Source organism: Austrofundulus limnaeus, unplaced genomic scaffold, assembly GCF_001266775.1.
Source record: "Austrofundulus limnaeus strain Quisiro unplaced genomic scaffold, Austrofundulus_limnaeus-1.0 Scaffold910, whole genome shotgun sequence".
In the NCBI taxonomy this organism is placed as follows: Eukaryota; Metazoa; Chordata; class Actinopteri; order Cyprinodontiformes; family Rivulidae; genus Austrofundulus; species Austrofundulus limnaeus.
The window spans coordinates 6,500-24,102 of NW_013953312.1; the positions used below are offsets into that span (position 1 = coordinate 6,500).

The following is a 17,603-nucleotide window of genomic DNA, read 5'->3' on the forward strand; positions in this document are numbered from 1 at the left end:
AGTCCATCTGAAGACATGTGCATCTTTAGCCCTGACAAGCTAAAGTGATTTAAAACTGATCTGTGTTTTTTTTCTATGTTATATCTAAATATTTAATAAAATCACTTTAACCTAAATATTTACGTAGATGTAATAAATCTCTGCTGATGACTGGCACTGGGCTCTGAGTCCATCTGAGGACATGTGCATCTTTAGCCCTGACAAGCTAAAGTTTCTGAAGAGAAGCAATAAAAAAGTAATGTTTGCTGAAGGTGATGAACTTTAAAGTAACTTTCTTWTATTTATTTTTATTCAGTTTGATGTTGAAGTGGAAACTAAATGAAGCTGTGATAGAAAGGTTGGTTCTTCTGTCATTTCACCAAACAAAAACAATATTAAACAGTCATAAATCTGTTTTAATTTGTTTTTAACTCACAGGTTGTAACATCTGCAGTAAGAAAAGTTTCTGCTCACCAGTTTAAATGGTCACAATCAGCGCTCCCAGTCTCTCCACGGCCATCTAGGCGTGCAGACAGAATGGGTCGCTCCCAGGAGCTCAGTGAGTTCCAGCGTGGGACTGTGATCGGATGCCACCTGGCCAAGAAATCCAGCCGTGAGATCTCCTCGCTCCTGCACATCCCACAGTCGACCGTCAGCGCCATCATCAGGAAGTGGAGGAGCTTGGGAACGACGGCGACTCGGCCRCGAAGCGGCAGGCCACGCAAACTGACGGCGCAGGGCCAGCGGATCCTGAAGGGCATCGTGCGAACGGGCTGCCAGCTGTCTGCGGAGTCCATCACTGCAGGCCTCCAGACTTCCTGCGGTCTTCAGATCAGCTCACGAACCGTGCGCAGGGAGCTCGATGAGATGGGCTTCCACGGCCCAGCTGCAGCAGCCGGGCCGTGCGTCAGGTCCAGCGCAGAGCGGCGGATGCAGTGGTGTGAAGCTCACCGCCACTGGACTCCAGAGCAGTGGAGGCGCGTTCTCTGGAGCGACCAATCACGCTTCTCCGTCTGGCAGGCTGATGGACAGGACTTTGTTGGGCGGCTGCCTGGAGAACGGCCCTCTGACTGCATGGTGCCGAGCGGAGGGGGGGTCGTGGTGTGGGGCTGTTTCTCAGGATCTGGACTTGGACCTTTAGTTCCAGTGGAGGGACCTCTGACTGCTGCAGCGTACCGACACATCCTGGACAACTCCGTGCTCCCAACTCTGTGGGAACAGTTTGGAGCCGGACCCTTCCTCTTCCAGCACAACTGCGCACCAGTGCACAGAGCAAGGTCCAYAAAGACCTGGATGTCAGAGTCCGGTGTGGAGGAACTGGACTGGCCTGCACAGAGTCCTGACCTCAGCCCAACAGAACACCTTTGGGATGAGTTAGAGCAGAGACTGAGAGCSAGACCTTCTGGTCCACCATCTTTATGTGACCTCACAGCTGTGCTTCTGGAAGAGTGGGCAAAAATCCCCTTAAATACACTCAGAAACCTTGTGGACAGACTTCCCAGCAGAGTTGAAGCTGTTCTGGCTGCACAGGGTGGACCAACGTCTTATTGAACCCTGTGGGTTAGGAATGGTCACCGAAATGATTTCAGTCTGACAAATATAATAATGTCTATGAAAATGAAAATCAGCCATGTTTTCAGCCAGGCTTCAACAGAATAAAACTCCTGAAACAGGCCTGGACAGAAATGATGGTACCTCTGAAAATAACGTGACCAAAGGGACATGTTAAATCTTTTGTGTCCACTAATTATCATCACAGGTGTCCACAGTCTTATAATCAGTGGACCACCTGTATATACGGCTACAGATACTGACATGCTGTGGACCACACCCAACATGGGGTGCCAACCATTTTGTCCACGTGTGTTTTTATTAAAAGTTGTAACATTAAACTTTATTTAATAAACATGTTTATCATATATATTTTAAAAAAATAGACAAAACTGAACAGCCTACAGTATTTTTAGTCTTTATTTTACAGTTAAAATATAAAATCTACTGTTATGACTAATTGTGGACCACATTAAGTTGAAAGCACTTTATGTTTAAACAGGACCTGCAGCCTCCAGTCTCAAGACTTGTTAAATTTCCTCGTGTCAGAACCACCTCTAAGATTAGTTTGTAATCAGAGCTTAAACTTAAAACACTGATATCTGAATGTATTTAAGAACATGATAGATCCCATTATGTTCAGTAGCACAAGTGCAATTGTTTATTTAATCATTTGTTTTATTGTAAGTTAGTTTGTTGTAACTGAGTGTCGTGTATGCTGCCAGGATCTCAGTGAGACAAACCTGGTTAAATAAAGGTTTATATGAGTCACGGCAGTTAGTGCAGCTCCTGCTCCGAGGTGTGGCTCACATTTATTTCCTGTTTTTATCTAATTGTTCTTAATCAAGTTTGCATTTCACCAATTTTTGTTTTTTATTTCTTTTATGAAAACCTTTGCCGTTTCAAAGTAACCATCAGTAATTTTATGATGAAAATAAGTTAATAACTGCAGCCAGCAAACTAATTCACTTAAATCTTAATGTAAGGTAAATTTTTAAATACTTATTTGGCAAATAAAATGGTGCAGAGGAGCATTGCATTCACACACAAACTCCTGATCTCATAATTACAAGAAAAGATTTCAATTACGAGATCCTGATCTCAGGAGATATCTCATAATTAAGAGATAAGGTCATAGTAACTACAAGTAATTGTCCTAATTACGAGATATCTCAATTACCAGATAAGGTCATAATTATGAGAAAAGATCACAAAATTATGAGAAAAGATTTTATAATTCCGAGATATCTCTWAATAACGAGATCCTGATCTCATAATTACAAGATAAGGTCATAATTACAAAAAAAAAAGATCTCATAATTACAAGGAAGGAAAGATCAAAATTGTGAGAAAATATCTCATATTTATGAGATCTCATAATTACGAGATAAGACCATAATTACAAAAAAAGACCTCATAATTACGAGAAAATATCCCAAAATTATGAGAAGATATCTCATAATTATGAGATATCTCAGTTACTAGATCCTGATCTCATAATTACAAGGTCAGAATTGTGAAAAAAAAGATCTCATAATTACAAGGAAAGATCAAAATTGCGAGAAAAGATCTCATATTTACGAGATAATATCTCATAATTACGAGATAAGATCATAATTACGAAAAAATCTCATAATTATGAGAAAATATCTCAAAATTAGGATAAAATCTGATAATTATGAGATATATCAGTTACTAGATCCTGATCTCATAATTACAAGAAAAGATGTCATAATTACGAAAAAAATCTCACAATTACGAGATAACCCAAAATTATGAGAAAAGGTCTCATAATTATGAGATATTATTGACAGACTGTGTTTTCAACTGTTACAGTGTTACCAGAGTCCGAGTGAGGGGTTCTCCTCTGTAATTATTTTATGACCTCATAAAAAAATATCTCATAGTTTTGAGACATCTCAATTACAAGATCTTGATCTCATAATTACGTAATTATAACGTAATAACGAGATCTTGTAATTATGAGATCAGGATCTCGTAATCGAGACGTCTAACTGAGATATTTGTTTTTATGAGCTCAGAAGTCTAATTTTGTTTTGTTTGTTTGTTTGTTTTGGTGAATGCAAAGCTCTTCTGTAAAATGGTGATAAATTTATTTGGATTTAATTCAAACAGAACCAACATTATAAAACATAAATGCAGCAGAAATGTTTCAGACCAGAAGTTTGATCAAACTCTTAAATAATTAGATGAAGATAATAAAAAAAAAACCTAACAAACATATTTAAAACTTTGTTTCCGTATCTTTATTATAACTCTAACAATTTATTATCTCTTAAAACATTTGAAATTCATATATATTTTATCTGAATGTGTGTATATGCGTAACAACATATACATACATGTTCTGTAAGTTACCTTTCTTCTGTTCATCTCTTTTTTAAAAAGATCTCTTTAAAGGAAAAATGCTTTCTATAGAGTCAAACCAATTCCCTCATGAAGTCACTTTTTCTGCTGAGAATTAAAAAAAAATGTTTCACCAATAACTTAAATATCCAGAGTTCCTGTTGGGCACTGTTTACCTTCAAATCAAACAAAATAAAACTTAAAGTTTAAAGTCACTGAAGGGAAATGTAAACAGTTCTGATTATCGGGCCTCTGAATAATCTGCTGGTTCCCTGGAAGATGAGATTAAACCAACAGAGAACGGGTCCGACTGTATAGAAAGCAGAACAGTTAAATAATCTTTTTTTATGATAAACATTTGGAAGACAGAGATTCTTTAGAACTTTTGAGACTTTTTTTTTTTTTACATCTTAAACCATGTTTGGATTATTTTCATCGTCCTTATTGCCATTTATTTCCCTCGCCGACCTCTTCCTGACCATCAGCTCCAAGCAGGAACTAATTCACAAAAACATGATGGACGAAAACTGTTTAAAGCAACAAACAGTAACGGACAGCAGAGAAACCTCCGGATGTGTCTGATAAAACCTTTTCTTGTACGTAAAAAGCAGCAGGAGAGGTGAAGAGAGCCCTTATATTTCATCTCAGCCAAGTAAGACAGCTTGTGAAGAGAGCCGATGAAGGAAATGTAGCAGATGGGTTTTCAAAATAAAAGCTTTTCTCTTTTTGAGGCTTTTCAATTGAAATAGTTTAGTTACCTTTTTATGCCTTAGTTTAAACACTCATGACTAAATAATGGGTTTATGATGCACTTTTTGAACTTAACTGAAGTAAAGACTTTTAATGATGATTAAAGCTTCTCTGGATAAAGGAAACGTAGAAACGATGTTAGTGGGTCTGTAACCGTGGCCGTTCTCTTCAGAAAACCGGGACTTTTCTGTAATAACAGTAAGGACGATGATCAATAAACAGTAACAATAAATCTCTTATCAATAATTCCAGTGTTCCCGTTTGAAGTTTAAAAACTGTAAGAACKATCAGTATTAAAATTCCGTAGAAGCGTTTCTCTTGGATCCCCCTCTTCCTCCTGGGTTTCGTGGTTTGGGTGGGGTGGGGGGTTAGAAAGGCCACTCCTGGAAGGAGCAGGGGGGATTGGGTGGGAAAGAACAAGAAAATGGCAGTTTTTCCTCTTGCCCTCCCCTCTCCTGTCCTTTCCGGTCTCCCTCGTACCAGAGTCCGAGCGAGGAGGAGTCCTCTGTAAATAAAATCCTTTGGAAGATGTTTTCTCCTCGCGTCGTCAGAAAATCCTGTGTAACAGTTGAAAGCACAGTCTGTGTCCTCTTTGTGTTCAGATATGTCTTGGATCCGGACGTGGACCGTGTGTGGATATATATTTATATATATAAACTGGGACACAAACACCGGGGTGCTTGTGTTTATCTACATGTTTTCATGCAGGCATGGGTAGGATGGAGCCGGGCGCCTGTGTCTGTGTGCATATCGGTTTTATTCAAAAACTCGTTACAACGCTGGAGGTCTGGGCACTTGTTTTTGCTACAGATTTGTGATACAGTGACAAGTCAGTCTTTTTTTTCGTCCTTTAAGATGATAACTAGAAACACACCCGATCCCGAGGCTCCGCCCTCGTTTACCTCGATGAGGTTAAAAAAGAAAAAACGACCGATTGAAGCCAAACGTAGCGAGGACGCCGGACGCCTGCTCCCCTCGTCGACTCGAAGAGACGCGAAGCCTGTCGGGATCTACGGTTTAAACGCAGATGAAGCCTCGCTCCTGCGCACGCACGCACAAAAATATGATACGGTTTTAAAACTAGCGTCTACGTTTACTCTGATCTGAYCTACGTGAGTTTTCTAATCGCCGCTGCAGCCGTGGAGTCATGAAGGGCTGTTGTAGTTTTACTTCCTGTTTGTGTTGGTGCATGCATGTACGGAGTGTTTGTGTGGAGATCCAGGCGGCGTCTTCGTAAACCGTCTCCCTCTGTCTGCTGCTTCCTGTGTGAAATCTGTTGCCCCCCCCACCCCCCACCCCCTTTTTTTTGAGTTTGCATTTGATCCTCAGCTTCGGCTGCCGTCGTCCCTCCTCCTGTCCGTCTGTCCGTCTCGAGGCGAGAGGACAGAGATGGGAAACGGGCTGCTGGACAGCCTGGACAGAAACAATAAAAACACGAGGCATATTTGAGGTATAACTAAAAAAATGTACTTTACTGTCAAAGCTTTTTGAGGTATTTTCTAAGAACTTAAATTGTTTAAACAAGACAAACATGACCAAAAAAGGAATTGCTCCCTATTTATTTGTATTATGGTGGTTTATGTCTAGATGTGTTTTTTATTTAATTGGGTAGACTTCATATTTTCTGTATTTGAATTTTGGTGAAAACCACTGGATGTCGTTTCAACATTCTGCAGGCAGAGGGCGCTGTTTATCAGTGAAAAATCTACACTCACTGGCCACTTTATTGGGTACACCTGACCTGTCCTACTGCTCATTAACGCTAAAGTCAACTCAACCAATCACACGGCAGCAACTCAATGCATTTAGACATGTAGACATGACCAAGATGATCTGCTGCAGTTCAAACTGAGCATCAGAACGAGGAAAAAAGGTGAAAATCAAAAAAAAATAAATAAATAAGTAGGTCCTCTGGATGGTTCTTCTTTAGTGAAATGTTTCGTCTCTCCTCCAAGAGACTTATTGAGTCTGAAGAGTTTCAGGTGAACTCAGCCTTAAGCACTGCCTCCACATGGACAAACAGGTTGGTCATATGCAAAGAAGAAAGGTGATTTAAGTGACTTTGAACGTGGCATGGTTGTTGGTGCCAGACAGGCTGGTCTGAGTATTTCACAAGCTGCCGATCTACTGGGATTTTCACCCACAACTATCTCTAGGGTTTACAAAGAAYGGTCYGAAAAAGAGAAAATATCCAGTGAGCGGCAGTCCTGTAGGTGCAAATGTCTTGTTGATGCCAGAGGTCAGAGGAGAATGGACAGACTGGTTTGAGCTGATAGAAAGGCAACAGTGACTCAAATAACCACTGGTTATAACCGAGGTCTTTAGAAGAACATCTCTGAACACACAACACGTCAAACCTTGAGGAGGATGGGCTACAGCAGCAGAAGACCACACCGGGTGTCACTCCTGTCAGCTAAGAACAGGAAACTGAGGCTACAATTCACACAGACTCACCAAAACTGGACAATAGAAGATTGGTACAACGTCACCTGGTCTGATGAGTCTCGGTTTCTGCTGCGACATTCGGATGGTAGGGTCAGAATTTGGCATCAACAACATGAAAGCATGGATCCATCCTGCCTTGTATCAACGGTTCAGGCTGGTGGTGGTGCAATGATGTGGGGCATATTTTCCTGGCACACTTTGGGCCCCTTGGTACCAACTGAGCATCGTGTAAACACCACAGCCTACCTGAGTACTGTTGCTGACCATGTCCATCCCTTTATGACCACAGTGTACCATCTTCTGACCATGTCCATCCCTTTATGACCACAGTGTACCATCTTCTGACCATGTCCATCCCTTTATGACCCAGTGTACCATCTTCTGACCATCTCCATCCCTTTATGACCACAGTGTACCATCTTCTGACCATGTCCATCCCTTTATGACCACAATGTACCATTTTCTAATGGCTACTTCCAGCAGGATAACGCTCCATGTCATAAAGTGTGAATCATCTCAGACTGGTGTCTTGAACACAACAATGAGTTCACTGTAYTGGAATGGCTCCACAGTCACCAGATCTCAATCCAATAGAGCATCTTTGGGATGTGGTGGAACAGGAGATACTCATCATGGATGTGCAGCCAATAAATCTGCAGCAATTGTGTGATGCCATCATGTCAATATGGACCAAACTCTCATTGGAATGTTTCCAGTACCTTGTTGAATCTATGCCACCAAGGATTAAGACAGTTCTGAAGGTAAAAGGAGGTCCAAACCGGTAATAGCAAGGTGTACCTAATAAAGTGGCCAGTGAGTGTAATAACTTTAAAATGTGTTACCTTTTCCTGATCTCACCTGTCCAATACGGTCCTCAGGGCCCGTTCGATGTTCATGCGGTGTCCGACTCGCGTCACGCCCAAATCCAAATAATCCTCCTTGGTCAGAGAGGGCAGGTGGGTTCCGTCAATCTCATTGTCCAGGAAACGCTCTCTGTGCTCCCCCAGGTTCAGGTACGCCAGCCAGTCCGCGACGTCGTACTTGGTCCAGTAGGGCAGCGGCTTGGAGGCGAAAGGCTTTGTCGGGGAGGGGGGCGGCAAGTGGGGGTAACTTAGACAGGTGGGGGGTGGCATGGGGTGCAGGGGCGGGGAGGACGTCCCGGACAGAAAGTGAGTTGGAGAGAGCGATCGGGAGACGACCAGGGAGGAGTTCGGAGGTGGGGGGGCGCCAGAGGGGGCGAACAGGGGAGGGGAGGGGGAGAAGTACGGATCCCCGAGGGGGTTACCGGGCGAAGGTGGGGTGACTGACCCGCGCAGGTCGTAGATGGCGCTGTATAGAGGCGAAGTGGGGAGAAGCGGAAGCGACGATGGGCGTGGTGGGCCCATCTGGGGTCTCTCCGACTGGCAGATGAGGGGGCTGGGGGCTCGCCTGCGCTGGAGCATGTTGGACTCCGCTTTGCGGGACTCCCGACTGGGAATGAACTGGAACTCCAGAGCTTTGGTCCGGTACACAGGTCTGTGCTTGGGGGACGTGGGGTACGGGGAATACGACGTCGGAGACAGAGGGGAGTGGGACCGCGGAGGCTGGGAGGGGGCCGGAGGCTGAGGCGAGGGCGATCGCCCCCAGTTAGGGTACTGGGAGGCCGGGGTCGGGGACGGCGATAAGGACGGCTGCGATAGAGAGATCGGAGACGGCGACTGGGAGCGGGCTGAGGGCGGGCTCAGAGCGGAGGCGGAGTCTTCTGAAAATCTGTGAACAGAAAGACGCAAAAATGAAACAAAAATCCTAAAAGGGTCAAAACAAATCCCTGCTTCTACCTTTATTCTTTACTTTTTTTATTCATTTCATGATAATGAACATTTAAGTTAAATCTTTATGGTTAATTGTTGGTAATTAGAAACAGTATTATTAGTTGTAACAAAAATACATAAGCAGTCTGTGGGTTTTACAGGTTTGTGCTGGTGCATCCATGACTCACAGCACAGTGACTAACACTGACAGTGTTTACTGTAACACACTGCAGGGTGGCATCCAAAGATCCTATTATAATGCACTGAGTTTTTAATAAGTACAGATTATTCATTATTTACCGTTATTTAACCACATAAACTAAAATATCGGTAAATAAAAATAAATAAATAAATAAATATAAACTTAAATATCTTATATAAATATCTTTTCAATTATTTCAAAAGCATAATTCTGTTTAAAATCTGCTCTTTTTATCTTCCTTTATTTTTCATGTTAATGTAGCTTCTAGCCAGCTTTTTACTGTTAGCTTAAAATTAGGATTTTGCTACTTTTAGGCCTTTTGATACTTTGAATGTTGCTGCTTTAGCTTTTTGCACATTTTAGCCTTTTGCTTTTTAAGCTTGCACCTTTTCGATAACCGAAGTGTAAAAAAATAAACAAAAAGCAGACATTCCCGCCGAAATGTCAGACATTTTTGCAGAAAGATGCAACTGTTTGTCTTAGCTGATGGTTAAGGTAAAAACTGTCAAACTTGCAGCCTCCTCTGAAAATCACAGCGTAATTACAGGTATTGTGTTTCCTTCGATGTCAACACCTGCAGCAGCTGTGAAACAACCATGACTTATGCAGTCACTTCATCTTTCAGCTGAATGCTAGTGATTAATATCCTTCTGCCAAAAGGCAGAGGTGGATGATAATATTTTTGCTTGGAATAGGATTTTTCATAGGCGGACAACCAGACATTGTGAAAGGGGCTCAATTACCTGTTTCTGCTTCTGAGAGGAACACATGGAGAAAACCAGAAAAACAAAACAAGTTTACACAACGTCCACACAACATGAACAACCAATTATGACAGAGAATACACAGTTTTTCTCAGAAGGCTCGAAAATCAAAACTACAAAAACACATTGATGTTTTCACAGCCAAAACATCAATACGAGGATGATGCCWACAGTAAGACGATATGAAGAACGGATTTATATTAAAACTGCTGATTCAGCATTCCTGTTTGAGCAGGTTTTCAAATTAACTAATTCTGTGAAAATTTTGCTATTTTAGCATCCATGTTTTAAAATATTCGGCTTATCGAAGAAATTAACTTGTACTTTTTAAAATATTTAACAATTTTTATAAATATTTCATCATAAGAATGCATTAAAATTTCTTTAGTTCTCTTTAAAATCGGCTTCAGATGATTTAGTTGTTATAGGCTACTTTCAGCTAGCTTGTTGCTACTATATATTTTTTAGCTAGGCTTTACTTACATTTGGCTTTAATCTATCATTCTGCTACTTTTAGCTAGCCTGTTGCTACTATTAGTTTTAACTAGGCTTTAGTTACTTTTAGCTTTAAGCTGTCATTCTACTTTTAGATAGTCTGCTGCTACTAGTTTTAAATAAGCTTTGGTTACTTTTAGCTTTAAGCTATCATTCTGCTACTTTTAGCTAGCTTGTTGCTACTAAATGCTGTGTCCAAAACGGCAGGACGGGTCCTCCGAAGGTCGAATTTGTCGGCCGCATACGTCACAGCGCCGCGACGAAGGCCGTCCAAAACCGAAGACTCCCCCGATGCGTCCGACAAATACGTCCTTCTTTTTCCCCGAATCGAAAGACAGGTCTGATGGATCCTTCCCGGCCCAGCATATCCCATAATGCATTGCGGCCCGATCGGAGATTTTTTTATGCTAGTAATGGTGGACGAAGCGAGAGAAAAGAATACATTTTAAATAAAAGTATGGTGATTTAAAAATTTAAAAAAATTAGCGGTTGTAATTCTAATACTTTTATCATTTGTATGGACATGTTTTTAAATATTATTTTTTCGTCATAAAAAACGCGAAATAAACATGAACCTACAGCGGGTCAATTAGTTCTTCAAATGATACTTTTAAGTTAATTTTATAGTTTTGTGATATTAATAATGCTAATGTATTGATAATTTTCTAGTTTTGATTTAAGTTTGCTTGTTTAGCGTCGTCACAGTTGCTAGGTGACAAGACGTACGCCGGGGTAAGGAGGGGAGGCTAGACCGTCCAAATYCACAGCCTCTTTTTTTCCGGTCTTCCCGGTCTACCAAGGACCCGGCCCGCCGAGACCGGGGAGTCTGGGTCCTCCGGAGGACCCGTCCTGCCGTTTCGGACTCAGCCAATATTTTTAGCTAGGCTTTAGTTACATTTAGCTTTAAGGTATAATTCTGCTACTTTTAGCAAACCTTTTATTATTTTGAGTTTTAGTTAGGCTCTTGGTAATTTTAGCTATAATTGGTTGTAGTTTTAGCTAGCATTTTGCTACATGTAGTTTTTAGCTGGCCTTTTACTATTTTACTTTTGTAACTTGGCTCTTTTAGTATTTTACCTACCATTCTGCTACTTTTTGTTTAGCTATCTATATGCTACTTTTAGCTATTCTTTTACTATTTCAACTTTCACTTAGGCTACTTGTAGATTTTAGCTAGACTTTTGCTACTTTAAGCTTAAGTATTTTTTTTTAACTTTTTGCCAACATTTGTACTATTTTGAACTAAGAGTCTGCTACTTTTTTTGTTTTTAGCTACTTTTAAATTCCTGTTGCTGCATTTAGCTAGTGCTTTGCTGCCTTTAGATAACATTTATTTATTTATTTATTTATTTATTTATTTATTTATTTATTTATTTATTCATTCAGTTTTAGCTCATATTTTTACAAAGTGATTTTATTTTTCATATCATGTGTTGCTGTTTCTTGTTAAATAATTTCCACAACATAGCTTTTTGCTAGTGTTTTAGCCTTTGGCTAGTGTGTCCAACCTTTAGCTTGAACTCAGTGTAAGCGTTTTTCACTCAGCACTCACAGACGTGTTTTTGCAGAAAACTTAATTTCTCCTGTGTTTACCTGTGTCTGCTCAGAGGTCTCTGGCTGCTCCAGCTGTCTTTGCTCCGTTGTTGCAGTTTGCTGCTCAGCTCATTGATGATGCTGGGCTTCATGCTGGACGCAGGAGGGTAGATCTTCTTCCCCTCCAACAGAGACCCCGAATGGCCGCTCTCGTCGCCGCTCATCTGTCCGTCTCCCCACAGTGGTCTCATTTCAGGCGTGCGCGGCCTATCAAAATACGGTGACGTGGGACGCCCCAAATTCCCCATGTCCCTTACGCCGTACCCGTCCTGCCCACTTTCGTCCATTCCCTCTTCTGTCTCGTCATCTTCGGCCTCGTCTCTCTGCCTGTGGGAGTGGTAGGACGCAGGAGCGGTGCTGGTCTGTCGGTGGAGATCTCCAGCGCGACTTCCCTCTCTGTACCTGCTGGTTTTGGGGTAGGTGGAAGTCACCGCAGTCGCGTTCTGCATCTCGAACGTTTGTCCGTCCAGGTAGCTCATGTAGGACTCAAGAAAATCCCCTCTCTCCGTTTCCCCTGAACCCCCTCCCATTCGGCCTCCGGCTCCCACTCTTTCACCGCGGTCCAGCCTGTCTGCCCGGGTACCGGCTCCAGTTAGAGCCAGAATGCTGTCTAGATGATGGTCACTGCTGCTGCGGCTGTCCAGTTCTTCAATTCCAGAGTCCACCACGGTCTCCTGGGACTCTCCTTTCTTGGCGGCAGGGGGAGGGCGGTGGTGCTCCCCCGTCCTGCCTGAGATGGCAGTGGAGGATGCCGTGTGAGTGGCGTGCGTTCGCTCCTGATAGAGCTGGGTGGAGGTGCTTGTTGCGGTGGCAGAAGTGGTGGTCGTCGAAGCACAGCTAGCGGTCGTTGCGTGGGAGGCAGTGATTCTGTGTGACAGAGAGGCGGCGGCGGTGGAGGAGGAAACTGGGGGGCCGCGGTAAGCGGGAGGAGGCGCCACCGCGTGCGAAGGAGGCGTGGGAGAAGATCGTCCGGACACGTGGGTGCTGTTGTAGAGGTGATGAGACACAGAAAAGGGTCGGTGATAGGATCCGGGAGGAGGTGGGGGTGAGACTGCAGGGGGAGGAGGAGGGCCCATGGCCGGCTGCAGGGTAGAGGGTGAGGAAGGAGGTGGAGGGTTTGGGGAGGTCTGCGACGGSGATGGAACAGACTGAGTGAGATTGGCCACCTCGCTGTCGTAAGACGTGAGACTAGAGGCGGTGGAGTCCCCTGCCTGAGGTGAGGGCAGTGGTGTGTGAGCAGAAAACCCACCTATGAACTGTTCTTTCTGCGGGGGCGGGGGAGGCGGCGGCGGAGGVGGCGGCGGAGGTGGAGGGGCCGGGACTTGCTGTTGGCGAGAGGCCAGGCTGTTGGAGAGCCTCCTGTGTTGCGTGTACCCCGATATTCCTCGGTCGAAGCTGTTGGCAAAYTCCAACGGCGGAGGGAGGGGGTCCGCGTAGACGAATTCATCATCTGCGTCGACCGAGGGGGCCGGGGGAGGAAGAACCATCAAACCCGACCCGGAACTTCCAGTAGTGTTCGCCGCCTGCTGAGTACTGGTGGGTGGAGGGGAGGGGGGTGTAAGAGACAGGATGTAAGCTTCGGCTTGACTTTCCATCCTGAGGAAGGTGGGTCGTCGAGGCTGCTGAGGCTGAGCGTCAGCTGCTCCCTGCTCCGCTCTCCGGATGTACCCCTCCTGCTCYTTGTCCCGCTCCCTCGACCTCTCCCGCTCCCTGTAGGTCGGCTGGTATGGCTGTGACTGGTAGTGGTGCGTGTGGACCGTTTTGTCCTCGGAGAAGCGAACTCTGAGACCCTCGCGAGCCCCTCCTCCTTCCCGCTCCCTTTCCCCTCCACTGCCTTCCTCGCTCCACGTACTCCCGACTCCTCTGAGGATTCTGGGCGAGGGCGGGCGACCGACGGTGGGCGTGGTGGCTGCCAGAGAAGAAGAGGTGACCAGGTAGGAGCTGGAGGACTGCGCAGTGGATGAAATGGGCTGAGCGGCGACAGTGGAGGAAGGGAACACCATGCTCGACATCTGGCGGGTGAAGTGGTGCTCCGGTCCCCTCCTCAGCCGGGTGTCGTCCCTCAGAGCACGCTCTCTGGCAGCCAAGGCGAGGCCGAGCGGCGACGTGGGGTCGAGCGCCTTTCCTGTCAGAGGATGAATGAAGGTGGTGTTGGAAGGCGGCGCCGCCTGCCTGCCCGCCGCTGTGTACAGGTCGGTAGGCACAGACTTGGGCTGATAGTCCAGCGCAGATGAGGAGTACTCAGGCAGGCCGAAGGCCGGGGGCATACTGCGAGTGTGTTGGATGAAGGTGTCTGCAGAGAACATGCCTTCATCAATGGACTTCGAAGGTCTCAATCGCGTTGACGAACTCTCAGGCTGTGTGCTTAGCTGCTGCTGGGACACCTGAGTCCTCGTCACCCCTCCCATCTCGTCGCTCATCCTCCCTAAACTCAAATCCTCCTCGGCCGACATGAATAARGAGGAACTCTTCCGACGGGCTTCCAGAAACCGCTCCCTGTCTCGGCGAGCGGCGCCGACAATGGCGGCCCCGAACTGGCTGGTGTAGTCCAGATTCTCCTGGACTCGCATGGAAGGCATGGACGGCGGTGGCGGCGCCGGGATGGACGGAGGAGCAGGGGGCTGCGGAGCAGGAGTGGAGGGCGGGGGGCCGTGAGGCGTTTTTGTTTCGCCYGGCTCCCCCGGCGCGGGGACGTCGGCCTCCACGCTGCTGCCCTGGCTGCTCCTGCCGCTGCTGCTGGTCGACGGGGCCTTGACGATGATGGTGGGGATGGGGATGGAGCTTTTCTCCACAGAGTCCTTGCTTCCCAGTGTGCCCTGGGTTAGACGCAGGTCCTCTACTTTTGATTGTTTCACCAGGGGGCCCTTACCCCTCCTGGCGCCTCCTTTAGGACCACCTGCTCCAGCTGCACTGCGGTCTGCACGCTGGGGTTGACTCTGGGTGGGCTGTTGTTGCTGAGGCATTACGGTAGCGATGCTGGATGGGGGTACGGCTGTGCTGTAGCCTCTTCTAAGACCTGCCGCTTTAGCCCCCACCCCGGCCCCAGCTCCAACAGACTCCCCAGTGTAGGCAACCTTCCGCGAAGCAGTCCTGCTTTGCGCTGTGTGAGCAGCGGCCTGCACGTAAGACGCCATGTGGTCCAATGTTCCGACACCGGGACCGCCCGCCCGCTCCCTGTAGTGCCCCTGCTGGGAGAAGGGCTGGTAGTGCACGGAGGTGGAGGTGGACTGGGACACGGAGACGGAGGGCTGCTGGGACGACTTCACTCTCCAGCCGAGCGGAGGAGCGGAGGAGAACGGAGGGTCTGGCGGAGCCGTGGTGGGAGGAGGCGGGATGTCGTCCGGGCCGGGCACTGACAGACTGCGTACGAACTTCATCACTGGGGGGTGAAGGAGCTGCTTCTCCTCCTCAGGAACACCTGCAGCACAGCGTCAAAGAAAACAATGAACATGTAGTAGCTATTAAAAGGAAAGTAGAAAAATAAATGCTTTAGCGTGAATAAATCTGAGAGTGTCTGTCTAATCCTGCCTGCCCAGGAACCTGTTGGCAAGTCTGTCCTCGTTTCCTAAATCTGTCTGGATATTCGTCTGTTAAAAACCACGAAAACAATCAGTGACAGAACTGCGTACAACCGCTGGGTCTCAGTTCAGGGGCTGCATCCTCATGAGGCCACATACCAGTGTTGTATAAAGTATCTCAAAGTGATACTTGAGAAAAAGTACAAATATCTTACCAAAAAATTACTTTGGTAAAAGTTAAAGTCTCCTTTAKGAATATTGCTTGAGTAAAAATCTTAAAGTATCTGATATTTTTTGTACTTAAGTATTAAAAGTCAAAGTATAGATTTAAAATGAACAGTTAGATTTTCTGTAAGGACATTTATTAGGAGGTGACCTCCCCAAAAACTGCAGAAATGACTGTTGTATTAAAAGAATGAATGGATGTTAAATTTAGGATGCACTAGTCCAGCTGTTTCAGTTTATATACATATATCAAGGCTGCACAAAGCTTTTCCCCAAAATGAAAATCTATCTGAGGGCTGCGGCCAAATGTAATAATATAATTCATGAAATACAAATACTTCTTAAGTACAGTCCTTTTATTTGAATGATTCTGTCCTGCTGGAGTGTGACATGATTTGTTTGTGTACAAACTAATACACTATCAGAGTTTTATATATTTATACTTCTCATTCARCCACAGTTAAATTCACTCTATCTAGGAGGCTCAGTTTATATGGATAGTTTTTATTTTTTACAAGCTGCAATGAAAACAAGCAAAAATGAAATAAAAGTAACAACTTTCTTGTCTTTTTTAAAAAATGTAAGGAGTAGAAGTAAAAAGTAGGCTGAAAAATAATTACTCAAGTAAAGTACAGATACCCAAAAATTCTACTTAAGTACAGTAAAGAAGTATTTGTACTTAGTTACTTTACAACTCTGCTGCATACGTCGCTGCCCCGCCGAGTTCCCTCCAAATCCAAAGGCTCCTCATGCAGTCGAGGGATGCGGCCTACAAAATCTCTAAAATCAAGGATGCATCAGCCGAGGATATCCCAGGATTCAATACAACTTAGAGACACGAAAACGGTGGAGGTTTTATTTTTTTACCAAGTCGGCGTAGTTTGGAAGTTCATCATGGACTGAAGAATTTATTTTTAAATGTAAGTTTAGCAACTTCGCTGTTGATATTCATGCTGCAAGAAGATGTTAAATAAAATGAAGCTGCAATTACTGATACTGGAGCTAAACACAAATTAATATTTTTTTCTTTAATTACATGTAACATTTTAATTGTGAAGTTGTTCTTCTGGTGAAAAGACATGTAAATAAACTTCCCAACACATCTTAAATCTGATATTAAACCGATCACTGGCTCGTTTCACAGCAGTTTTGAGCAGCGTACCCGGACTGGGAAGGATGTGGTCTAGGTGGTCATGAGGATCCAGCCCATGAATTGAGACACAGACATTTTGTCGCTCATCAAAGTAAACGTAGCTAATATTCAACAAAAYCTGAAAGGGATAGTTTTAATTTTCAAACTGGAGATGTGTGCAGCAGTTAGCGTAGCAACACAAACTTTACTGCAAAGAAAATATCGAGTTGATTTAAATAAAAGAAATTCACTCTGAGCTCAACTGTTAGCTTGACTCCCAAAACTGAGACTGTTCTGACAGCTGTCTACTGCAGGTAAGATACTGACTGCTCATTGCAACTCCACATAGAACTACTTGTTCTTAATAAGCAGCAAACCAGATAAAATCAAGTAGTTAGAGGGTATTTATACAACAAACAATACAGATAAATTCAGACATTTGGTCACAGACAGACAGACCTGTACTGACCCAGAGGACAGACAGACAGGCGGACGGGGGGCAGACGGAAAACACAGACAACCTCACCGATGGATTTCTGCCGCAGCATACCGTGCTGTGGGCCGTGACCTGAGGTGTACTGTCCACGGTCGTAGCCGAGGCCCAACCCGGACATCAAGCTCATCCCAGACTGATCGCCGTAGTTCGGCTGAAAGTACAGTGTGGTTAAAAGGCGAGGCSATACGGGGTGCCATGTTTAAAGTTACACAGTCAAAAATTACAACCAATATTTATTTTTCAAATCAGTTTTTCACCATATGATTCATGCATTTATAAATGTCATAGTTTATAAA

General features: G+C 44.7%; 1 protein-coding gene across 3 annotated transcripts in view; it reads right to left on the bottom strand.

Moving 5' to 3' along the window:
• Positions 1 to 3,774: 3,774 nt before the first annotated feature.
• The window catches only part of shank1 (SH3 and multiple ankyrin repeat domains 1), a 97,282-nt gene continuing 83,453 nt past the window's right edge, over positions 3,775 to 17,603 (bottom strand). For all 3 annotated transcript variants that reach the window (XM_014029469.1, XM_014029468.1, XM_014029467.1), the window contains 5 exons: positions 17,338 to 17,458; positions 11,937 to 15,354; positions 9,828 to 9,839; positions 7,951 to 8,841; positions 3,775 to 6,060 (listed from right to left, as the gene is read on the bottom strand). In XM_014029469.1, the coding sequence (XP_013884923.1) occupies positions 5,973 to 6,060; positions 7,951 to 8,841; positions 9,828 to 9,839; positions 11,937 to 15,354; positions 17,338 to 17,458 (4,530 nt within the window). In that variant the 3' untranslated portion in view covers positions 3,775 to 5,972. The remainder of the gene's footprint in view (positions 6,061 to 7,950; positions 8,842 to 9,827; positions 9,840 to 11,936; positions 15,355 to 17,337; positions 17,459 to 17,603) is intronic.